Here is a 25,404-nt window from a genome sequence, read left to right on the forward strand (position 1 = left end):
TGGGAGTCCAAGACAAGACTATGATCTTCTCATTGATAACTCGGGAAAGGGAAACGTGTTGGGGGAGGTCTGGGTTAGGACCCAGCAGCCAGTTATCTTGGCAGGTGGGAGAGAGCGCTTCACTGCGGCACTGTGGGGAGAAAACAGAAAAGGGTGGTAAAAATGCTTGTCCCACCACCACCCGCCCCTGCCCCCGGGCCCGTGCCCACTGGATTTGCCTGACCAGCACGGGGAGCAGGTTTTCCCTTCATCACCTAGCTCGGCACCTGGTCAACCCAACTCCATACAGCCCTGATTCCTATAGTTTTGAACCCCAAACTGGGACATTCTGATTACAGAGCAGCTGCTGGAGACCAGCCGTCACTGGAATCCTGAAGTAGGGATATTTCTGAACGGATTCAATAGTTGATAAGGGGGACGGCAGAACCCTAGGAATTATCAACAGGTCGGCCTGGCAGATCAGCGCCTCAGAATGACAGGCAGGAGGTGCTTGGAGTCATCCCTCTGGACGCTTTGCTAAGGGTCTGCAGCCCCTTCTGTCTCCTGGGCTGTCGTCAGAGCCAGGGAGGGACTCTGGAAGCCCCTATGAACGTCAGTCGCCTCTGAGGGACTTGGTTAGCAGCCTCCCCGCGAGTCTTGGCTGGTGGATGCTTGCTGGACTGAAGCCCAAGGCAGAGGATGCAAGGAAGAGCATTCTGGGTCGAGGGAAAAGCATGTGCAAAGCCCCAGGAGCAGGAGACGGCACAACCAGTTTGTCCAACCGCCAACTGCTCGGTGTGGCTGGAAAAGGGGGGCGCTTGAGGCTGGAAAGGGGCTGGGGGTGGCAGAGGCAGGACCATGACCCCAGGATGAAGGGTTCCGGGGCTGCTGGAGAGCCCTGTGAGCAGGTCAACTGTGGATATGGGCCAGGCACCCTCTAGGGCCCGGAGGCGGAACCGGAGAGAGAGACTGGAGGCCCTGAGGCCCGAGAGGAGGCTGGGGCAGAATTCAGGAAGGAGGACAGCTGAGGCTGGGGCTGTGGGGCAGAGAGGTGGGGACAGGAGGGGGACAGGGACAGGCTTTGGAGGGGGCTCATTTTTCGGGGCTCCCACAGCCCCCCCATCCTCTGCCACTACCCATGTTTCTTTCAGTGCTGTACCACACACCTCCCCAGGCACACTGGAAGCCTTAGCGATCATTTGCTAAGTTCTTCTCGCCCTCATTCACCTCTTATTTGTCCCTCAGCTCCTTTGGAAAACCTCAGACTCCTGCCCAGGCCGGGTCAGGCTCTCTCCCTCCCCCACCCCTACAACACCCTGAACTGCCTTCCCTCCCCCCGTGTCACCCTGAAACACCCTGCTGGGGTCTGAATCGGCTTCCCTCCCCCCGTGTCACCCTGAACTGCCTTCCCTCCCCCCGTGTCACCCTGAAACACCCTGCTGGGGTCTGAATCGGCTTCCCAGTCATACTCGCAGAGGGCCCGGGTCTGCCTAGGCTCTGGTCTCAGCCCTGCTCAGCACCGGCCTCCCGTTAGCTTGGTAAAGGGAGTGGACGAGGGTCGGCAGGGGTGCGCTGGGGGCCGCCCCACGCTCACTTCGGACTTCCAGCTTGCACTCGGCCAGGGCCTCCCCCAGCTCGTTGACGGCCAGACACGAGTAAGTCCCCGAGTCGAAGGAGGACGGGCGGCGGATGTTCAGCGTCAGGACCCCCATGTAGTTGTTCATCAGGAACCTGGGATCTCCGCCGATTTCCATCTTGTTCTTCATCCAGACCACCTTGGGCTGTTGAGGAGAGTGGAGAGGAAGCCATGTGACAGAGGGTACCCTGGGAGATAGCAAAGTGGGCCTTGGGAGGCAGATTTGGGTTCCCCTTCTGGCTGTGCCACCTCCTAATTTTGACTGGCTGACCTTGGACGAGTCACTTCTCCTCTCTGACCCTCAGTCTCCTCTTCAGTAAGAGGAAGAGCCCACCCCTTGTGGTGGCCCATAGGGCCCTGCATGATTTGGCCCCATTACTCCTCTGCCCTCACTTCCCACCCCTTCCTTCCATCTGCTCCGCCCACACGGGCTGCCTCACTGTCCCTCAAACAGACCAGACAGGCTCCCACCTCAGGACCTTGGCACTGGCTCTTGCCTCTTCCAATACTGCTCTCCCCTCCTCTTTTCACCTAACCAGTGCCTGCCTATCTTTCAGGTCTCAGTTCCCCTGTCACTTCCCGGGTCCTAGACTGGAACAGGAATGCCCCACTTTACACTCTCACACTGCCTGCATTTCCCTAGCACACTCGCCACCCTTTATAATCTTATAGTCATTTGTGTGACTTCGAATGCATGGCCATCTCCCCCAACATACGGGAACTCCTTGTTCAAATCACCAGCACATAGAAAGCCTCTGAAAACGTGTGTTGAATGAATGAATGAATGATGTAAATAAATGAAGCAAATGAATGAGCTGAATAAATGAATGGATTGGTAGGGAAATGAGCGGAATGAATAAATGGATGGAGTTAGTGAATAAAGCAGTAGACAGCGGGGATGGCAGAGGTGAAGGAAAGAATCCACGGGATGCCTACAGCAGCTGACGCTAAAAATTGGCAAAATGTGTCAAAAGGGCCAGGCAGTCAATATTTTAGGCTTTTGGGGGCTCTGTGGTCTCTGGGTCATGGACCACACACAAACCATTAACGTGAAAGCAAGATAACAAAACAGAAAAAGAAAAAAAACGTTTAAAAAATTATTTATCCCCTTGGGGTCCAGTGGTTTGGACTTGGCGCTTATCACTGCCAGGGCCCGGGTTCAATCCCTGGTCGGGGAACTAAGATCCCACAAGCCACGTGGCACAGCCAAAAAAAAAAATATCTTAGAGAAACCGGTGGAGGCGGATTTGGCCGGAGGGCCGTAGTTTGCCGGCCGCTGGTCTAGGTGGGTCCTTGGAGTTCAAGGTTGCAAGTGTCCACATTCCCAGACAGTAGTCTGGAAACCAGACAGGGCAGGAAGACGCCAAGGAGCCCTGCAGGTTTAGACCCCCTCCGCCCCAAAGGTTCTGTTTTTGAGGGAAGTCAGTGTAGTGAGCTGAGACTTGGGCTCTGGTTAGAGCAGAGAGACAGGAAATGGGTTAAAAGTGAGCAAATCCCACGAGCAGAGAGAGAACTCAGGGGGGAAGAGCCCGTGTGGCGGGCAGGCAATGGGGCTTCACCTTGATGATGAATTCCCCACAGGGTTACACATTACACACACTACGCGGGCACGCGCACACACACACACACACACACACACACACACGGCACCTTCGGGTAGCCTCTGATGGCGCAGTTGAGAGCTGCAGCGTAACCAGCCACGACCACCCGGTCAGGTAGAGGCGTCAGGAACTTGGGAGGCGTTCGGAAGTCATGCTCCTTGTACTCAGGCATTTTGAAGGTGACACCTGGGGGAGGGGTGATACACCTGTAAGGGGACTGGTCTTCACTGTCCCCGGACCACTTCTCCTCCAGCACCAGGTGCCATCAACTCTGAGTGCAGGGAGGGAGACTATATCTAAAATAGATAACCAACAAGGACCTACTGTAGAGCACAGGGAGCTCTACTCAATATTCTGTAATAACCTATATGGGAAAAGAATCTGAAAAAGAACGGATATATGTACATGTATAACTGAATCACTTTGCTGCACACCTGAAACTAATACAACATTGTAAATCAACTACACTCCAATTAAAAAAAAAAACAAAAACAGAGAGAGAGAGGGGGAACTGGGACTGGCCCCCTCGGAACGGTGGCAGTAGCCATACCTGTCTTGAGGATGCAGGCCGTGTTCTTGGAGACGCCAGGCGAGTCGCTGAGCCCACAGATGTTCTCGCTGTAAACTCGGAAATAGTATTCGTTGCCCATGATGAGGTCTGATACGGTGCAGGAGGTTTGCCGGTTGCGTTCGTAGACGTTGAACCACTCCTACGGCATGGGGGACGGGGAGGGGCCGGGAGAGTCAGGGACACGGACCCAAGCGGGCGCCTCGCTCATAAAACACACCGTTCCCCAGCAGCTCTGTTCACAATGGCCGGAAGGTGGGAACAACCCAGGTGCCCATCAGTGGATGAATGGACAAGCAAAACATGCCCCATTCAAACCAGGGACTGGTAGGGGACTTCCCTGGCGGTCCAGTGGTTAGGACCCCATGCTTCCCCTGCAGGGGGCACAGGTTCGATCCCTGGTAGGGGAACTAAGATCCTGCAAGCCGCACTGCACAGCCAAAAACAAAAATCAAACAAAAAAACACGGCCTAGGGGCTTCCCTGGTGGCGCAGTGGTTGAGAGTCCGCCTGCCGATGCAGGGGACACAGGTTCGTGCCCCGGTCCGGGAAGATCCCACATGCCGCGCAGCGGCTGGGCCCGTGAGCCATGGCCGCTGAGCCTGCGCGTCCGGAGCCTGTGCTCCGCAGCGGGAGAGGCCACAACAGTGAGAGGCCCGCGTACCGCCAAAAAACAAACAAACAAAAAACAGGCCTAGTACTCAGCCACGAGAAGGACTGAAGCATGGATACCTGCTACAATGGGGATGAACCTGGAAAACACGGTGCTGAGTGAAACGAGCCAGACACAAAAGGGCCACAGAGTGTGTGACTGTGTCCATAAGAAATGTCCAGGAGGGGCCGATCCACGGGGACAGGAAGCAGATGGGGGGTTGCCAGGGACTGGGTGGGAGGGAAAGGGCAGTGGCTGCTTCACGGACAAGGGGTTTCCTTTTGAGGTGATGAAGATGTCTTGGAACTAAATAGACGGGGTGGTTGCACAACACTGGGAAGGGGTGAAGTGCCACTTGAAAACGGTTAATGCTACATTTGGCTAGAGGAATTTTACCTCAGTAAAAAAGAAAGCAAAAAAAAACAAACAAAAAAACAAAAACAAAAAGAAAGCAAAAGAAAACCTATTGAAGAGTTCCCTGGTGGCCTAGGGATTAGGATTCCAGGCTTTCGCTACTGGGACCGGGTTCAATCCCTGGTCGGGGAAATGAGATCCCTCAAGCCGCCCGGCACCACCAAAAAAAAGAAAAAGAAAATCTGTTATGCACCAAATCTCAGCCAAAAGGCTTTCCTCCCTGTCCCGGCCCATTCTCCCAAATTTCCCGGTGCCTCAGTTTCCCCAGCTGGGAAATGGGAACAACACACCTGCTCTGACAATCTGGCCAGCTTTTCTCCCCCCACGTCCACTCCACCCCGGGCCCCTCTAGTCTCTCACCATGGTTTTCTTGTCGGCTTTCTGGACAAAATACCCGGTGATCTCACTGTTGCCGTCATCCTTGGGGGGCTTCCACTCCACCAGCGCGTTGGTGCCCCACACCTCCTTCACCATCACGTTCTCCGGTGGCCCTGCCTTTTCTGGAAGATGGGGCGCGTGTTATAAGTCACCCCAAGCATCCCTAAAGGCCCAGTGCCTCACCTCCTCTCCCCTGTCCATCCCCACACCCTCTGATCTCTCTTAGGCTTTTTCCCACTCCCATTTCCTCCCCTTCTGCCCCACTGCCACCTCACACCCTCCCCGGTTCCAGTCTCTCCACTTTCCCCTGTCCTGGGTCCTCCTCATCCCCTCCCATCTCCTCCCCTCCCCCCTCATCGCCGCCGCCTGCGGGCCGCGCACCCACGACCCGGATGTGGATGGTGGCCGTGTCCTTCATGTTCTCGATCTGCACGCTGAGCTCGTACTCCCCGGAGTCTGAGCGGGCAGCCTCGCGCACGAAGAACACTGTGTCGAAGTCGCTGGTGTGCACGAGCACGTGGGAGGTGTCTATGGGCGCCCCGCCCTTGGTCCACGTCACCTGCGGCCTCGGCTTTCCCTGGGCGGCAAGGCGGGGAGGGCGGCGAGGTTAGCCCGGGTCTCACCCGCCGAAGCTGACCCCTCACCCCTGCCCCACCCCCGACCCCAGCTCGACGCACCTGGAAGGGAATGACGAGGTTAATATGCTCCCCCACTTTGCGGATGTAAGTCTGGCGGAGGTGGCGGGGCAGCCGGATCTTGGGTTGCTCTGAGTGCACAAACCCAGGGAGGGGCTCAGCGCCGGGCAGAGGGACTCGACGGAGGGACAGACAGACCAGGGGCGATGAGGTTGTCGGGGGAGGGCCTAATGATGACACCAACTTGGTCTTTAGGAGAGCAGAGTCGGGGGTCAGGAGCCCTCACCCACAATCTCCTGGATGGTGACCGGCTGGGCCAGGGTGGCCGGCTGGCTGCGCCCCGCGATGTTGACCCCAACGACGCGGAAGGTGACTCTGGCTCCTGTGGGTAGGTTCTTGACAGTGAAGCCACAGCGCTCCACCAGTTCCGTGTTAGCAGGGATCCACTCGTCAGCTAGGAGAGAGGAGCGAGGCTGGGGATCTTCCTTCAAGACCTCCCTAGGTGCCCCTCCGTTTGTGTCCTTTCAGCGCCTAGGGCCCCACCACAGTGAAAATGTGCAGCTGACATTTCTGGAGCATTTCTTATGACCAGGTTGGAGCTAATTAATGGTAGCGCATTGACTCCTGCCTCCATTCTGTTATCCCCATTTTAGAGATGAGGAAACTGAGGCTCAGAGAGGGTAAGGGGTTGGGGGTGGTAGTTACAGACAGCTCCTCGGATTTCCTGCTTGAAAATGGGTGCTTTTCCATCGTGGTTTTATTGCCATGGGTTGGTGAACCAGAGTGAGTCAGACCAACAGTCAACAGAGTGAACTCTAACAAAAGTATAATAGGTTCTGAAAGACAGATTGGGGAGGGGTGGGCAAGGGTAGGAACTGGGTAAAGAGTGCTGGGAAGAGAAAAGGAAGAAATTGACCAGAGACCACCCTTCCACCATTTACATGCATCCCCAAATCCTGTCATCAATGTATCCCGTCAAAATGGACACTGCTTTCGCCATTTTTAGACGAGGAAACGGAGGCTTAGAGGTTTGCCCAAGGTCACACAGTTACAAGGTGACAGGATTGGAACCCACATCTGTCTGACTTAAAGCCTGGGATACAGTGTCAGAATGACCTTGTCTGTCTCCCCAGTGAGAGGACCATGTCGGAGATATCCCCAGAGCCGAGGCACTGGGCCTGGCATGGAGTCAGTGCCCAATACATGTTTGTTCCGTGGAGGACTGAGAGTGGGATGTGTGGAAATATGGATAGGAGGATGGACAGATAGATGGAGAAACAATGCATAATTAGACGGTTGGATGGTCATATAGGCAAACGGATGGATGGAAAGAAGAGAGGGAGGGAAGAAACAGTGGTGAAGCGATAGATACATGGATGAAAACAATGTTACTGGATGGATGGATAGTTAAAATGATCCAAAAAATTTCCAGATGGATAGAGAGGTGGTTGGATGGATGACTGGATGGGCAACTGGAGAAAAAGAAGGAAAGAAGGGAGGGAGGGAGGGAGAAATAAGAGGTGAAAAAGAAGGAAGGAAGGAGGGAAGGATACATGGATGGAAGGATGGATGGATGGATGGATGAAAGATTGGTTGGATGGGTAGATGAATGGATAACTAGATAGAACACAGGAGGAGCAACATAGGTAGAAGATAAATACTTGGATGGATGGATAAAAAGGTGTCACTATGTGGAGGATGGGTGTAGGGGAGGGAGAGAGGGAGGGAGAGAGGACAAGCCGGTCACTGGGGGCCTGGCTTGACCCATCCCATCCCAGGGATTCAGGCAGGCACAGACAGAAGGGCAGTTCGCTATGGCAGAGATCTGTTCCTGCACGGCCCTATTTGCAGGCCTCTGGACCAGACACCCACCGGGACTCTATGTGTGCCACCGCCCCCCACCAGGCCAGACGGGGTAACTCACAGCCTTCCACGCAGTACTCCACCAGGTACCCATCGATGCCACCTGCCCCAATCCTATCTGGGGGCCGCCACTTGAGGGTGGTGGTGGTGTCTGTCACATCCTCCACTGTCAGGTGCTGGGGTTCACTTGTGGGTGCTGTAAGAATCCAGGGAAAGGGGAGGTGGGGGTAAATGAGGGCTCAGGGGTCAGAGCTGGAGTCACTGGTCAGGAAAGGGATCAATATGGTGGGCCAAAGGTCAGGGAGCAAGGATGTGGCATCACGGGTCATTAAAACAAGATCTCAAGGAATCGTGAGGTCTCCAAGGGCAGGGGCAGGTGTCTGTGTGGTAGGTCAGAGGTCAATGCCATATTCGGGGGACAGCATGGAGTCTAGGATCATAGAGGTCGGTGGCTGTTGTACTGGGTCAGGAAGAGGTCAGGAGGATGCGTGGGGCTGGGGGGTCAATGTCTTGAGTTGTTGGATGAGAGGGGACAGACGTCAGCGGAGTCAAGGGAGTAAAGGCCAGGGTGTAGGGTTAGAGATCAGTGACGGGCAGGCCATGGGTCAGAGGTGGGCGGGGGCTCGGTGAGGGTGCAGAGAGACATCACCAATAGGCATGAAGGGCTTGGTGTTGACGCTGGGCTGGGAGACCCCAATGGCGTTGACAGCAAAGACCCGCATCTCGTAGAGGATGCCCTCGATCATGTTGGTGGACTCATAGGTGGTCTCCGTGAAGACCTCGAAGTTCAGCTTCATCCAGTGCTGAGAGCCCTTCTTCTTCCGCTCCAGGAGGTACCCTGGAGGCCCCCGCAAGCAGAGAGAAGTGGGAAGTCATGGGGAGGCCTGGGGTCCCAGCTCAGCTGGGGCAGTCAAAGGCACATCAAAAGGTCACATGACTCTGAGAGGTCTGAGGCCGTGAATCTTGAGTTGATCTCAGGGTCACAGAGCAGTCAGAGGTTACCCGTCATGGGGTCAGGGATCAAGAAGGGCCACAGGTCATGAATCAGGGCGTAAGGAGTCACAGAAAATCCTAGGCTGTTAGCCAAAGTGAGGATTCCCAGGTTGCTGGGGAGTAAAGAATGATAGGGAAGGCAAAAGGGATTGTGAGATATTGAGGATGGAAAACCGAGTTTCCGAGGGTGGTCACTGAGGATGCTATAGGGACTCTTGGAGGTCAAGGAGAAGTCAGGGGACGGGGAGGTCAGAGGTCATGGGCACTGTGGCACACGGGCACTCACCGGTGACCATCTGTCCCCCGTCATACTTGGGTGGCTCCCAGACTAGGGTGGCCCAGTCTTCTCCAACCGATGTGACACGCACAGCCTCCGGGGGATCTGGGACATCTGGGGAAGGGGAGGCAGGATGGTCAGAGGACACCTCATGGCCTCGGGGAACCCCCCCTGGCTCAGCCCCCTTGCTCCCCTCTGCTCACCCACAACCCGCAAGAAGATGGAGGCCACGTCCTCGCCGACGGGGTTGGTGACCTTGATGGTGTAGCGGCCCTCATCAGCTCGCTCCGTGCTCTCAATCACGAAGCTGCTGGTGTCTGTCTGCTTCTCAATGTGGACCCTGCCCTCGGTGCCTGAGAACACCTGAACACAGCCCACCAGATGGCCTTTTTCTACCTCTCTCAAAACCCAGACCGGCCTCCACCCCTCCCCTGCCCAACAGTCTCCAATGGCTCCCCATGACCACACAATACACAGGATGTGGACCCAGCACAAGTGGACCTGCTGGGTCTGCCCCCAGCCTCATCACCCCCCTGCCACTGCCCTCCTTGCCTTCCAAACACCACCCTTCATTAAAAACACCAGCCTGTCTCATCCCCAAGATTTTGCAAAGCTGATCCCCAGGGCATGCAATGCCCTGACCCACTTCTCTATCTGCTATACCGTTACCCATCCTTTAGAACCCACCCAGAAGTCGCCTCTTCTGGAAAGCACTCCTGGATGCCCTCAGCTGAAAGTGACAGCCCACTTTGACTGCTATGACAGAATCCTCATAGCTTCTGGTACCTCCCTTTCTCTCAGCCCTGATCACCCTGAACTGTGACTGTCTGGGCACGTGTCTGCCTCTCTCCAAAAGTGAAGGCTCCAGGAAGGCAGGGGCTGCATCTGATTCATGGTTGTATCCTCAATGCCTATGCAAGAGCCTGACATACAGGAAACATCAGGGGGTGTTTGCTGAGTGAAGGAATGAATGAAGATTGAGTCAAGTCTATCCGTTTTACAGAAGAGGAAACTGAAGCCCAGAGGAGAGAAGAAAAATTGAACTGTTTCAGGGCCTGGAACATACAAGATGAAAATATTTGTTGGATGGATGGATGGATAAGTGGGTTGACTCATGGATAAATGGACAAATGGATTAATTACTGGACGCATTCATTAATCAATCAATGAACTGATGAATGGAAAGATGGTTAGATGGATGAACTAATGGATGGCTGGACTGATTGGTTGATTGATTAATGGGTTAATGGATGGATGGATGAATGGTTGGAGCACTCATCTTGTGCTAGGCCAGAACCATGTGGTGAGCAAACATAATCTCCAATCTTCAAAACAACCCTCTGAAGAAGGAATCAAATTCCTCATTTTACAGACAATGAAACTGAAGCTCAGAGAGGGAGACCAGCTTGCCTAAAGTCACCCAGCAGAGCTGAGGGGGAGAAGTCAGGGCACAGGGGAAGCTCCACGTACCTCATCCTCCTTCATCCAGGTGGCGACAGGAGGGGGCTCCCCTGTGATGGACACGTCCAGCCTCAGCTTGTTTCCAGCCACGACCACAATTGTATTTTCTGAGGTCTTCCCCGAGAAGTCCAGGTGGATCTTTGGTGGCTCTGGTGGCAGAGGAGAGATTCTGGGCAACTTGGGAGTGGGCAGCTGGGCCCTCCCAATCCCCTCCAGAGGATCTCCTGAGAAGCTGGCTTCCAACAGCCACAGAGAACTAGCGGTCCAGGTCCCCTGCCCCTCTGCCCTCAGACCCAGGAGTCCAGGCCCCCAGCCTAAGGACCACAGCAGCCTCTGGTCCCTACCTTGCTTGGGGACGTACTCCACCGTGATTTCTGGAGGACAAAGAAGACTGATGGTTAGGTCTATGGGGCCCCTTATCTCCCCCTCACACCCCATCACCCTGGGACCTGAGGGGTTGGGAGGTGGATCCAGGCCCATGGCTGTCCCTCCTCCCACAAGCACCTGCTGTCACCCCCAGCGTACAGTTAGGGAAACTTAATCCTGAAGGGGGTTGGGGTCTGGGAGGGTGGATGCTATGGCACCCAGGGAGAGACAAGGAGGTATCCTCACCCAGGAAGTTGAGTGTGGCCGAGAGGGACAGGGCATAGCCGTCAGGCACAAATGTGTAGTCTCCCTCATCCTCAGGGCGAACATCATCAATCGTCAATCTGTGGAACCTAAGGGGAGTGGGGGGGTGCAGGGCAAAGGTCAGGCCAGGTCGCCCTGGGGACCACCGCGGAGAAACACGTGCCACAACGCGATCCCCGTGCTCAATGCAATGCTAGTGCCTGGACCCAAATCTCGCTCTGCCCCTTACTAGCTGTGTGACCTTGGGCAAGTCAATTAACCTCTCTGTGCCTCCGTTGCTTCATCTATAAAATAGAGGTAATGTTCACAATCTACAAGGGGTTGTTGTAAGGCATTTAGAAGACTCCCTGGCACCTGGTAAGTGCCCTGTAAAGCATTAAGATTAGTTCTCAGCATTATTGACACCATCAGCAGGCAGGGGCCTTACACAGAACCCAGAAAAAGTCTACGTCTGCCAAGAGCTATTATCAGGAAATCCACAGGGGCACGATGTTCTGCTGGCATCACAGTGGTTCTCGGCATTCTGCAGATTACCAGGTGTTTATCTCAGGTGTCCACGTGCTACGCTTTGAATTCCAGCCCCGTTTCCCTAGCTAGATCGCCTCCCCGCCAAAACTGACTGTTTGCAAATATAGTCACAAGTTTCCTGTCCTGTAGCCGTGACCCTTGCAAGGAGACCTTGCCACCTGTGACCTCCTTTGCCCCATAGGATATAGTGGAAGTGACACTGGGACAGCGCCCAGCCCAGCCCTCAGAGGCCCTCTTCGCTTCTGCTCTCTCTCGGGACACCTGTGTTGGCCACGTGAATATGCCAGGACCAGCCTCCTGGGGAATGAGACGTCCCACGAACCAGAGTGGAGGCAGCCCAGTTGACCCAGATGAGGGCCTGAGGGAGCCCAGGAAGATGGCCGTCCGAGATCAGCCAGCCTCCCACCAACCCTGAGACTCACAATGAAATAAACCCTTGTGTTTTATTGTTGTCGTTTGTTTTTTCGCAGTCCTGCATGGTTTGTGGGACCTTAGTTCCCCGACCGGGGATTGAACCCAGGCCATGGCAGTGAGAACAGAGTCCTAACCACTGGACCGCCAGGGAATTCCCTAAACCCTTGTTCTTTTAAACCACAAAGTCTGCAGACCACGTCCGCAGTCCACTCCGCACCTCCCGACGTGGGACATGGTGATCCTCTTGCTGGGCCGCACCTCGACTCCATTTTTGTACCACTTGCCCGTGACCTTCTCATCGGACACCTCACACTTGAACATGGCCTGTTCTGAGGCCTTCACCGTCACATCTGCGATGTCCTGCAGGACCTCCAGCTGTTTCTCTGGATGGGGAGGGAAGGAGATGGGGCCATCAAACTGTGGGCAGTCCACAAAGATTCGCGAACACCCATTATGGGCCAAGCAGTGTCCCAGGTTCTTGGGATTCTGGCCGTGAAACAATCTGTGGGCCTCGTGAGCTCACGTTCTAGTGGGGAGACAGACAGTGAATGGGAAACACATAAACCAATAACTAGAGGGAGCGATGAGGCCTGAGGGATGGCAGGGAGGCCGCAGAAGGCTCCCAGGTAGAGGGCACAGCATGTGCAAAGGTCCTGCAGAGGAAAGCAGGCTTGTTGGTTTGGGAAACAGCCAGCAGGCTGGTGCGGAGGGAGCAAAGCAGACGTGGGAGACGGCACAGGCAGGACACATCCCGTGGGCCATGGAGAGCACTTTGCATTGACTCCAAGTGAGGTGGAAACTGCTGGAGGGTGTTGGGAACATGGCTGCGATCTGACTTACATTTTCTTTTTAATTTTTTAAATAAAACAATGCACTTGTATGGCTTAAAAATAAAATGACAAGAGGATGTAGATATAGAGCGGGAAATCTCTCACCCACCCACTTCCAATCGTACCGGTCTCGATCCCTTCTCCAAAGACACCATAGCCAGTTCATAGCCAGAAAAGCAAAGATGTACACACAGTTCATTCCCTTCTTTCTTTCTCTTTCTTCCTTCCTTTCTTTCTTTCCTTCTTTCCTTCCTTCCTCCCTCCCTCCTTCCCTTGCTTCCTCTCTTTCCCCTCCATACAAATAGTGGCATATTTGCTTCTTCACCTAATAATACATCTTGGAAACCCTTCCAAATCACTAACTAAAAATTATCCTTTTTTATGGCTACAGAGGGAACTACCATCATTTATCTAGCCTATCAATGACTCGGGCTTTTTTTTTTTTTTTTTTTTTTTTTTTTATTTTGAAAATATTACAGACTCACAAGGAACTACCATCATTTATCTAGCCTATCAATGACTCGGGCTTTTTTTTTTTTTTTTTACTTTTTATATTGAAAATATTACAGACTCACAGGAGTTTGTGAAAATAGCACATAGAAAAAAAAGGGGGGGGAATAGCACATAGAGTCCCATGTACCCTTCACCCAGTTCCCCCCAATGGTGACATCTCTCGTAACAGTAGTCCACTATCCAAACCAGGAAACCGACATGGGTCCAGTCCTGTGAACTAGACCACAGAATGTGTTCAGTTTTCACCACCCGACATTTTACAAGGATCACTCTGGCTAGAGTCGGGGTTGAGGCACAAGTGTAGAAACAGAGAGCAGTGAAGAGGCTATTGCCACAGTCCAGGGTATGAGGGCGGGGGGATGGAGACCTGGGCCAGGTGAGGGCAATGGAGGTGGAGGGAAGTGGTGAGATTCAGTATCCTTTGAAGGTGAAGCCACCGGGATTTGCTGGTGAATCAAATGTAGGGTATGAGGCAAAGAAGGAGTCAGGGACAGCTCCAAGATTTGGGGCTTGGGCGACTTCGAGTGGCGTGTTGAAGCATGCACGGTGCGGCTCCCTGCCCCACCGGGAGGCCCCCTACCTTCCACGATGAGCTCCGCCTCACACTGGCCGCCATTGGTCATGACCTGGTAGTGACCGCCGTCCGCCAAGGTCACTTCCGAGTAGATGAGGATGTGACGCTTCCCATCCTTCTTGAAGCGGTACATGGACTTGAAGGAATCCTCCCGCGTCAGTTCCACGCCGTCTTTCATCCTGGGTGGAGGGGACAGGAAGGGGGGAAGTGAGGGGCCCGCTTAGGCTGGAGTCTGATGTCAGAGGTGAGTGAGGGGCCAGACAGACAGTCCTGAGCAGGAATCAGGAGTCAGAAGGGAGATCACGAAAAGGAGGAGAGACAAAGGTTGACAGAGGTGTCTAGAATGGATGGATCACAGGTGGGGGTTGGGGAGAAAAAGAGGAAGAAGAGGTGGCAGGCCACAGGTCTCAGTTGGAGGTCAGGAGACACAAAAAAAGGGTCATGGGGAGAGGTCAGAACATGGAGGAAGTTCGGGGTCACAGAGAGATGTCAAATATTGTGGCCTCAGTAAATGGTGCTTCCCTGCTTGGGCCAGTCCTCCCACTTCACTTCTACCTCCTCATCATTCGAACCTCATCTCAATCATCACCTCCTCCAGGAAGCTTTCCCTGACCTCCTGAGTCCTTTTCTCCTATTAAAAAGAGGTTATAGCATCAGTTATTGATCCTCTGCGACATCAGTATTTGTCAAAATAGAACTTTGATATTTATTTGTGTGATGACTTTATTAATGCCTGTTTCTGTCTCCAACACACACACACACACACACTCCACCCCAGCAGTGTGCCAGATCATAAACTCCACAAGGGCAGGTGCCATGTTAATATATATTCTCTCCATTTTCTCTCCAATACATGGAAGAGTGTCACCACACAACAGGTGCTCAATAAATACTTGTTGGATGGGGGAATAGATGTAAGAATGGACGAATGGATGGGTAGACGGGTGAGTGGGTGGACGGGTGGGTGGATGGATGGATGAATCAATGGGATGGATGGGGAGATGATGGATGGATGGATTGGGGGCTGGGGAGATGGATGGATGGGTACATGAATGAATAGTCAAAGCATGGATAATTGGTTGAATGGGTGAATAAATAACTTAAAGAATCAGAAATAGCAGGGATCAGGAAAAAGACCTGGAAGAGGATGGGATGGGGAGAGGTCAGAAGTTTCAGAAAGAGGTCATGGGTGAGGATCAGGCTTTATCGAGAAAGGCTGAGGTCTCCTGGAAACTACCGGTTAAAGGTCTGAAATCTTCAAGAGAGGTCCTGGGGCTTCCCTGGTGGCTCAGTGGTTAAGAATCCGCCTGCCAATGCAGGTGACATGGGCTCGAGCCCTGGTCCTGGAAGATCCCACATGCCGCGGAGCAACTAAGCCCGTGCACTACAACTACTGAGCCTGTGCCCCACAACTACTGAAGCCCGCGGGCCTAGAGCCCGTGTTCCGTGACAAGAGAAGCCAGGGCAGTGAGAAGCCCGCGCACTGCAAGGAAGAGTAGCCCCTGCTCGCCTCAACTAAAGAAAGCCCGCGCGCAGCAACGAAGACCCAATGCAGCCAAAAATAAATAAATAAAATTAAATTTAAAAAAAAAAGAGAGAGAGAGGTCCTAAAGATCAAGACTGAGACAAAGACACTGTGGGCATTTGTATGGAGATCAGGGGTCAAGAGTCACTTACCACATGACTTGGGCACCCTCTTCTGACACCTCCACTGCCATTTCTACCCGGTCACCCACAAACACCTGCTGGTCCTCGAGGGGTGTGACAATCAAGACTGGGGGTTCTGTGGGGCGCGGGGCGACAGGAGGTCAGTAGTCGCAGGATCCCCTCCAGAGCCCCACTCCCCAAGCTCACGCCCAAATCCCGGCCTCACCTCTGACGAAGACCTCAGTGAAACACTTCTCATCTTTGACGACGACCTCATAAGCAGCATCGTCCGCCAGTGTACACTTGTTGATGGTAAGAATTCGCTTCTTACCAACATTCTCAAACACGTACCTGACACAGAAGTCTCAGCTCAAGCCAGGGCATGGAGGAGATTCTGCATCCACCCATCTATCCTCAGGACAAGCCACTCCCTCTCAGAGCCAAATTGTGTGGGAGGAGATCAATGGTCCAATTTCTAGTATTTACGTAACCACAGCAGAAATACTAACTGTCCACCCATATCCGTCTTCTTCCATTTAGCAGGGACACACAGCGACCCACCTAGACAACTACATTTCCCAGCCTCCTTTGTGGCTGGGCGGGCCGCACCACTGAGCTTGGACCGAAGGAATGTGAATGGATGTGATGGCATAACTGCAAGGTCATCTGTAATTTTGCGGTGCTTGTTCTAGACTTCTCTCCTTCCAGCTTCCTGTCTGATAGACGCAGATGTGCCCATGACCCGCTTCAATCATGCAGATGAGGACAACACCACAAGAAATGGTGTAGCCAAAAAATATGGAACCTGCGTCTAGCTCAATCCGCCAGAAGTATCTTTCTCTCTAAATTAATATGTTCTGGGGACTCTGTTACGGCAACCTAACCTGTATCTTTTTTTTGTCTTGTTTTGTTTTTTTGCGGTACGCGGGCCTCTCACTGCTGTGGCCCCTCCCGTTGCGGAGCACAGGCTCCGGACGCGCAGGCTCAGCGGCCACGGCTCACGGGCCCAGCCGCTCCGCGACATGTGGGATCTTCCCGGACCGGGGCACAAACCCGTGTCCCCTAGCATCGGCAGGCGGACTCTCAACCACTGTGCCACCAGGGAAGCCTAACCTGTAACTTAATTAACATAATTTTTATCTTATCCAAAATGCTCGTGATGAGAAATTTGGAAAACACAGCCAAGGGGAAAATAATAAAAATAGAACGCATCCATAATTGTATCATCAAGAGATCACAGCTACAAATATTTTGGCCTCTCTCTTTCCAATCTTTTTATAGCTAATCTACATGTAGATTAACATTTTGTGAAGCGGAGATGAGCACTGTGCTTCCGCACGTGACACTAATCTGTTTTTTTCTTTTTTTACATCTTTATTGGAGTATAATTGCTTTACCATGGGGTGTTAGTTTCTGCTTCATAACAACGTAACAATAATCCTGAACAGCTTCCCGCGTTAGTATAAATTTTCGAATATCTTTTTTAGTGACCGCACAGCACCTGAACATGGAATTGTATGTTTTGGTTATTTGACGTTTTGCTACAGCAGCAAATGTTCCAGTGAACATCCTTGCAGCTAAATATACATAACCATGACCATGCTCTTATGATAAATACCTAGGCTTGCACGATCTAAAGGTTTTGCGGGGACTTCCCTGGTGGTCCAGCGGGTAAGACTCCGCTCTCCCAATGCAGGGGGCCTGGGTTCAATCCCTGGTCGGGGAACTAGATCCCGCATGCCGCAACTAAGACCTGGCACAGCCAAAATAAAGAAATGTTTTAAAAACAGATAAAGGCTTTCAAATACACTGCCCTTTTGGAGATTTGCCAGTTTACATTCCCACCAATAACATGTGGACCTATTTCTCTATGTCTTCTCCAGCACTAGGTTTTATCATTTTTTGGGGGGGGGCTGCACCTCGGCATGAGGCATAGAGGGATCTCAGTTCCACAACCAGGGATCGAACCCGCACCCCCTGCAGTGGATGCACTGTGTCTTGACCACTGGACTGCCAGGGGAGTCCAGATTTTATCATTTTGTAAAGTTTTTGCCCATTTGGAGAGCAGAAAGACCGTTGGTGGGGTTTTTGTTTGTTTGTTTGTTAATATTTATTTTATTTATTTATTTGGCTGCGCCGGGTCTTAGCTGTGGCATGCGGGATCTTAATTCCCTGACCGGGGATCGAACCCGGGCCTCCTACATTGGAAGTGCAGAGTCTTAACCACTGGGCCACCAGGGAAGTCCCAAGACCGTTGTTTTGACTTGTGTTATTATTATTGGTGATGGTGGTTTTGTTTGCAAGGTTGAATATGTACTTAGTGAATTAGCTACTTGGGTTTCTTCTAACTGAATTCCTGTTCTTCATCGCCTTTGTCTGTTTTTCTACCGAGGTATTTGCACTTTTCATATGGATGAGGGAGTGCCCTTTCTGGGTTAAGAGTGGCCAGCCTTATTTCTGGATTGTCTCTCTGGGACTTGGATACCCCCCAACCCGGGGACTGCCCCTCTCACATACTTGCTACTTGGTTTGATTTCTTGGCCGTTCTTGAACCACTTGAGGGGAAGGTCTGGGTTGCTAATCTCTACCACCAACTTGATCTTGTTGCCTCTGTCCACTTGGTAGGCTGGATCCAGCTTCTTCGTGAAGGCTGGAGATGGAGGGATGCAAGAGGGATGGAGCTGAGAGGTTCTCACTGTCCTGAGCTGTCAAGTCTCCCTCCCCAGACCACCAAGGTCAGAGAGCCTCCTGTGAACTTGGAGGCCCCTGAGAACTGGCATCTCTATTACTCCTCAGATTAGGACCTCCAAAAGATAAGTCCAGGGTCCAAACATAAGATACCTACGGTGCTGGAGTCCCTATGGGCAGGGCCCGTCTCCCCTCAGACCAGCACTGACCTGCACTCTTCTTGACCTCGACCTTGGCCTTCTTGAGTCGCTTCAGCATGCCCCGGAGGTCAGTGATGCCATACTGGAAGGCAATCCTCTCATACTCGCTCTTCTTTGCCCCTTTCAGGAGCTCCCAAATCTCAGGCGGGATGCCTAGATCATCGTCATCTTTCTTCTTTTTCTTCTCCTCCTCAACCACCTGCCTGAAGGTGGAGAGAACAGGCCGGGGCCACCAGGGAGTGAGGAGGTGAGGGTCTCCCTCTGCCTTCTCCACTCACTTGCTGTGTCACTTTCTCTCTCTGGGTCTGTTATTCCTTATCCTGTCCCACCTGAACCATTGCCCCAGCCTCCTCCCTGGCCTCCTGACCTCATCTCATCTCTTCACATCCAGTCGGTTCCCCATTTGGCCCCAGAGGGCTATTTCTGACCCCCACATCAGATGCCACCCCTTCCCTGCTCAAAACTCCTCCATAGCTCCCCATTGCCCTCAGGAAGAAACCCCAGCCACTCAGCCTCGAAATCACAACCTCGCCCTCTGTCCCATCACACTCCCACAACTATCCAAACCACCCTACTTGCCTTTTCCTGAGCACTCTGGGCTCGCTCCTGCATCCCAGCCTTTGCACAACGTCTTTCCCTGCCTGGATGACCCATCTCCACCTGCTCTTCAATCCTACAAATGCTAGTACCGAAGTTCCCTCCTCCATGAGGCACCACCTGTCCTGCCAGCATCTCAGTTGCCCTCACTCTGAGCTCTCACAAGGCCCTCGTGGGACCTTCTCTCTGACCACACTAAACAGTCGTGGTCTGTGTCTGTGTCTGCTGGATCAGACCCATCTTCCCAAGGCAATGAGCGACTCAGTGTCAGGGAACCAGTCAAACTTCTCCCTGTCCCCTGATCAGGGCCTGGTAGACGGGAGGCCTCAGAAGATGTTTGATGAGTGAGAGAGAGTGAACCTCTGGAAAGAAGGAAGGAAGGGGAGGGAACAAAAGAAGGATAGATGAGTGGGTGAATTTGGGGGACATATGAATATCTGGATTGATGTACAGAGCATTAGGTGGGGAACTGGTAAATGCGTGGAGGGGTCCATGGATGGCTAAGTTGATGGATGAATGGGTCAATGGATGGGTAGGTTGGTAGGGGATGGTTGGCATTAAGACAGGTGGATGGGTTGATGGAGGATGGCTGGGTAAGTGGGTGGATTGATGAGTTGGTGGCAGATGGCCGGGTGAGCAGTTGGGTGAATATGTTGATGGAAGATGCCTGGGAAGATGGTTGGCTGGGTAAAGACAAACAGATGAATCTATTAGTAGATGGAGTTTCTGGGGATTTGGTTATGGAGGTAGTTGAGTGAGTAGAAGGATGGATCCGTGGACCAGCAGATAATGAATAACTGAGTGATTGGACAAGCATCCTGTAGAATAATATGAAATTGCCAATATTCAATCATTTTTTACCTACAGAATAGCAACTTCATATAGATGAGTCTAACAGAGAGCTATCTGGGAGGACGGGTGTGCCGTTGAAGAGGTGAACAGTTGACAGAGGAAAGCCTGGCTAGATGGGTAGGTGGATGAGTAGATGGGTGGGATGTTGGACTCAGTTGAAAGAGAGATACAGGTGCAGATGGGAAGGTGGATGCATGGTAGACAGATGGCTGGTGGAAACGTGGATAGATGGGTGCCTCGATAGATGGGGAAGTGGGTGATGCAGTAGGTGGGTGAAGGATGAATGAATGGGTGGCTGAGTGTAATGGCTGATGCATGGATGGACAAGTGGGAAGAGGCGGGTAGATGAATGGATATGTGGGCAGATGGATGGGCGGTGGGCAGGTAGGTGGATGCGTAGATTTGTAGATGGATAAATAGGTAGCTGGTTGCCTGAATAGACGAGTGGGCAGACTGATGAGTGGGTGGGTTGGTTGGTAGATGGATAAATAGCTGGCTGGATGGATGGATGAGTGGACAGCCTGGTGGGTGGGTGAATGGACAAGTGGATGGATGGATGGTTGGTTGGGTGACCAGGTGGATGAGTAGGTGAACTGGAGCCTGAGTGGACAGGAAAGTGGATGTGAGGACGATGGGTTAAAGGGTGGGTAGGTAGGAGAATTGATGGGCAGATTGTTGGTTGGGTGGGGCTGTGGGTAGGGGTGTGGGTGAATGGGTGGTTGGGTGAATGGACAGGTGGCTGGGTGGGCAAGGAATGGGTAGATGGAGGGGAGGCAGAGTCCCGGGATGGCAGTGGGGAAGCAACGGGGGGCAGGGGGGCCTCACCCACCACCCTTCTCCTCCTTGAGGCCCCATCTCCCCTTTCTGTGCCAGGCGGGGTGGACTCACCTCTTCTGCAACAGGCTGCTGAAATCCAGCTCACCTTTGTCTTCCGGCATCTTTTCACCCCTGTGGCCGTCGAGAGGGAGTGTGAACCCCATGGAGGTCCCGACCCTCAGACTCACCCTGGGTCCCCACTCCTTGCCCTCCCTGATCCTCCCCTTCTCCCACAGCTGCCCCTCCCAAGGGACACCCTCCCACGGTCCTTGGCACCAGGACATACTCCTGCCCCTCCCCAGGGTCCAGGGTCACTTACGAACGCTTGAAGCTTTCTAGACTCTGCCCAGCGGAGTCCTGATGGGGCGCTGGGGAGAGGCAATGGGGGAAGGGAAGGTGAGCTTGGAGGCAAGGCCTGATCTAAGACCAAGAGTGCCCACCCCGGGCCTGCACCACCTCCCCCAGACCCCTTTTCCTCCATCTCTTGGGCCAGCACACCCTCTCACTTGGGCCTGGACACCCTCTGCTTGTAGACGCATTTCCCTGGCTGCCATGCACCACCCTCTCTCAGTGGCCTGTATCCCCCTCATACCTGGGCCGGCTGGCCCTTCTCCCCGGGGCTGGGCAGCCTCATTCCCTGTGCCCTCCATGTTTAAGTCCCCACACAACCTGGGCTGCAGATACCCCAAAACCTGTACACTCTCAGAGTTCCATACACATGCTCCCAAATCTGTGTAGCCTCCCATCAATCCTGTATACCCTCACCCTAAACCTGTCCACCCTTAGACTCCCCTGAAATAAACAGTAGACAATAAAATGGAAATTATACTTTAAAAAAACAAAAATCAAAAAAAACCTGGGACACCCTCACTTCCCGAGCCCTTACTGCCACTTTCTCAAGCTTGTACACTGTGACCCTGGAATCTACATAACTCACCACCTAGGTTCCACGTGAACACCCCCAAACCTGGAACCTTTTCACCCCCAAATCTACACCTCCTCACCCTCTAAGCCGGTAGATTGTCTACCCTATTTTGAACAACCTGACCCCTGCCTCTGTGCTCCATCTTCCGAAGACCTGTGCCCGGCTTGTCCCCACATCAGTATACTCTCCCCACACCTGGCTGACAGATCCATCCCCCCAACCAGACCCAAGACCTCTGACCCCCACCCCCGCCAGCGTACCCTCCACATCAATTTTGAAGGTACAGCTGTCACAGATGTCCTTGGCTTTGACCTCGAGGCGGTAATCCCCGCGGTCACCCAGTACCACCTTCCTGATGTGCAGCTCCAAGGTGTATACCTGGGGGCCAGGCCAGGGGTATGGGTGCACATGTCCGACCCCCAGTGCCACCCCACCTCCCCCAGAGCCCACCTCACAACTCTGAGGGCCCCCAGGAAGGGCCAGCTGTCTCTTCCCATGCCTGGACAATCTTGGCCTCTGGGGGCCTGCGTCCCTGACCCTGAGAGCTCTCTGGGCACGCACACGCCGTGCCCAGGTGCACCCTGCCCCGGCCCAAACATTCTTCCCTCCTGCCCGGCACAACCCCTACCAAGCAGCTCCACACGATCTGATCTCCAGCCCTGGCCCACAAGCCCTCGAGTCCCCACAGGGTCCTCACATTGCTGGCAGAGTCGTGGGACTCCTTGAAGGAGAATCGGGCCCCACTCTTGCTGTCCAGCTCCAGCCACTTCCCCTTGAACCACTTCATGGCTGGTTTGTCCGGCAGCTCTTTCCCGTTCAACTTGGCCAAGATCACGGCATCCTTTCCTGGGTGGGGGTGGAGGGGTGGGAGGGAATGGCCAGGCAGGAGTCATAAGACTCTACGGAGAAACCTGGGAAGCCGGGAGACCCCAGCCCCGCCTCCCTCAGACCCAGGAGCCCAGCCCCCACCCGATCCTCCCCGAGGCACCCCTCACCAGTCTCCACCGACACAAAGTCTGGCTTCTTCAGGAAAATGCCCGTGGGCTCCTCAGCGGTGGGAGACTGGTCCTCAGGTGGGGCTTCTGCTCAGGAGACAGGATTAGGGGGTCTGAAGCCGGCCAGGGAGGGGACGGCAGGCCACTTTGGGGGCGGGGTTGAGAGTGAATGAGGGACCCTCTGCTCAGCAGTCAAAGACCTTGGGGCACAGTGGCTTCTCCTGACCTGGGAGAGATCACGCTTCATCCAGGTAGCTGCGTGACCAGGTTCCCCGCCCCTTTGGGCCTCAGTTTCCCCATCTGTGAACCGGATGGTCTTAAATGGGGCTTTGGGGTAGGAGAGGATAGACTGGGGCATTCAGAGCTGGGCAGGACTCGGTGATGAATGAGCCAGTTGCTGTGGGCTTGAAGGCCAGGCTGAGGGGCTAGGCTCTCTCCTGGAGGCACTGGAGAGCCAGGGAAGGCTGTGAGCAGGGGAGGGCGGTCAGCACTGGAGCTGTGGGGAGGGTGGGCTAAAGGAGAGAGAGCGGGAAGGTACAGAGGGGCCAGCGGAAGCTGGGGGATAAGGTGCCAGCTTCTGCCCGGCCCTCTGGAACACCATCTCACCTTTGGGGGGCTCTGCACGAGCCTCTTGAGGCAGGGCTTCCTTGGGAGCCGGTTTGGTGGCATCTTTGTCTGCGGGGGCATTTTTGGCCGCTGTGAGGCAGGAGATATTCACAGTTGAGCACGTGCTCAGCGTTCCCCTCTTCCAGAACCCAGGAGTGCAGGTCCCTGGGCCCCTCCTCCTTCGGAATCTGGAGTCCAGCAGTCCAGGTGTAAATTTATCTCTAATCCCAGAGTCTGTGAGATCCGGTTCCTCCTTGCCCCAGGCAGGCCATGCCCCAACCACCCAGGCCACCAGGCTCTGACCTTTTAGGTCTTGGAGGTATAATTAGCTCTTCCCCTGGGCTGGAAACTGGATACGCGTGCTGACCACAGCATCTTTCACCCGTCCTGCCTGCTGGCACCTGGCCCGCTGGGGCCCCAGCTGCGGCGAGGGGCTGGACCACCATCCCTCAGCCTGGTTGGTTTGGTGCCAGCGGACTGGACACCCCGGGAGGAGGGGTCCTCCCTGGGGGCTTGTGTCTCCTCTGTTCACTGCCTCATAGAGAGAAAGCCCCAACCCCATATAAAGAAATGCCTCCAGTCCCATTCAAAGAAGGGCCCCAAAACTGCACATAAAGAAAGGCTCTCCAGCCTCTATATGGAGAATGTCCCCTAATTCCTACACGGGGAAGCCCCAATTCCCATTGAAATGAGGTCCCCTCAACCTTGTACAGAGAAGTCTCTCCTCATCACACAGAGAGGAACCTCTAATACCTAGGCACATGAGGACCTCATTCCCCTGCAGCGAAAGACCCCAATCCTCACTCAGAGAAGTGACCCTGGTCCCTTCCCAGAAGACCCCATCCCCAAATGTAGAGGACCCCAAACGCCCTGCAAAGACTCCGCAGTCTACAACCACAGGACTCCCATCCTCAATGAGAAAAAGGGACACAAATTCATAATCAGAGAGTCTCCATCTGCACCCAGAGATAAACCCCCAACTCCCTACAGAGAAAGGAACCCCTACCACCCCACAGGGAAGGGGAAACCCCCTCCCACCTAACACAAGTATGGGACCCTCCTATCCCACACAAGGAAGGGAGCTCCTCCCCACACAGAGAAGGCACCCCATTCTCCCAATCCTATGGAGGGAGAAGCCCCCAGTCCCCATTCAGAAAACAGAATCGCGTCTCCACATAGGGAGGGAGTCCCCAAATCCACCTGGTTTTTCCTCAGGCATGTCGGCGGACCCGCTCCCTCTCCTCTGACCGCAGCTGTGTCCCGATGGGCCTTAAGGAGGACAGGTGGAGCCCTTTAAGGAGTCCAGAGACTCCCAGGAGGCCCTGGGAGGCATCAGACGCGCCTCCCCACCCTCCCCTGCAGCCCCACATTCCGCCTGTGTGTTCGAAAGGGCGAGAAATAACAGCTGGACAAGGAGAGATGGCTGAATGCCAGGTCCCCAGGGAGGAGGGGCTGGGGTTCCGACACCTGGGTCCGAGGGAGGACGTGCCGGAGGCGGGTGACTCCCGGGTCTGAGGAAAGGGGGCCTGAGGGCCTGGACTCCTGGGTCCAGGTGCAGAAGGGACCTGGAGTCCAGATTTTTGGGTCCCAGAGAAAGAAGGATGAGGGCCTGGACTCTTGGGTCCTAGGCGGAGGGACCGTAAAGGACTGGGGTCTGAAGTGGGTGAGGGCTCTGAGCCAGAACTCCGGCATGGGGGTTGAGGATGGTGGGGAAGACAGGGTCTAGAAAGCCATTCTTAGTATCTGCAAGTCAGGAGTTTTCGGGAAACCGGAGCCGGGAGGGAGGGTCCGGTTTCCCAGGGTAGGCAGGATGGCCGCGGGGGAGGCGGGGGGGGGAGGTCTCTGTGCCCGCAGGGAGGGCACTGAGTGTCGGGGACTCCGGAGTCCCACCCCCGGGCGTGGGCATACATGATGGCTTGGGGCCCCGGCCACCTGGGACCCCGGATTGGCCGCGGCCCCTCGTGGGACCGCGCCCTGCGGGCTCCCCGCGATGGTTCCCGGAGCGGGCGCGGCGGGCACCGGAGGCGGGGGAGGAGGCGGGTGCCCCAGCGGGGTCGGGTGGGGAGACCGGGAAGGCCCTGGAGGGCTGCCCAGACATTGGCGCCCTTCCCGGCAGGGGTGCCTGTGGCTTCC

The 25,404-nt window shown here is 54.3% G+C and overlaps 1 protein-coding gene across 1 annotated transcript; it reads right to left on the reverse strand.

Annotated features, from left to right (window-relative positions):
- MYBPC2 (myosin binding protein C2) lies at positions 1-24,523 on the reverse strand. The gene is made up of 28 exons (XM_024768496.1): positions 24,472-24,523; positions 23,272-23,361; positions 22,666-22,752; positions 22,368-22,516; positions 21,931-22,048; positions 21,065-21,113; positions 20,818-20,877; positions 18,490-18,683; positions 18,110-18,242; positions 15,819-15,943; positions 15,623-15,728; positions 13,952-14,124; positions 12,246-12,411; positions 11,069-11,175; positions 10,801-10,830; positions 10,466-10,605; positions 9,199-9,358; positions 9,005-9,109; positions 8,375-8,563; positions 7,787-7,921; positions 6,149-6,316; positions 5,905-5,993; positions 5,609-5,804; positions 5,210-5,349; positions 3,767-3,926; positions 3,266-3,402; positions 1,574-1,760; positions 1-130 (listed from the first exon to the last, which is right to left on the reverse strand). Exons 1-28 carry the CDS (start codon positions 24,488-24,490, stop codon positions 120-122), a joined length of 3,423 nt encoding a protein of 1,140 aa, XP_024624264.1. The 5' UTR covers positions 24,491-24,523; the 3' UTR covers positions 1-119.
- Positions 24,524-25,404: the final 881 nt, after the last annotated feature.

This window comes from Neophocaena asiaeorientalis, unplaced genomic scaffold (genome assembly GCF_003031525.2).
Source record: "Neophocaena asiaeorientalis asiaeorientalis breed wild unplaced genomic scaffold, Neophocaena_asiaeorientalis_V1.1 scaffold629, whole genome shotgun sequence".
Taxonomy (NCBI): Eukaryota; Metazoa; Chordata; class Mammalia; order Artiodactyla; family Phocoenidae; genus Neophocaena; species Neophocaena asiaeorientalis.

Bases quoted from the DNA above. Each gene is read 5' to 3' on its own strand.
- MYBPC2 (XM_024768496.1), bottom strand. The intron at 10,831-11,068 runs GTGAGGATACCT...TTTGTCCTCCAG, and splicing joins GGCCACACTCAACTTCCTGG to AAATCACGGTGGAGTACGTC. The intron at 8,564-9,004 runs GTGAGTGCCCGT...GGGGGCCTCCAG, and splicing joins CGGGGGACAGATGGTCACCG to GGTACCTCCTGGAGCGGAAG.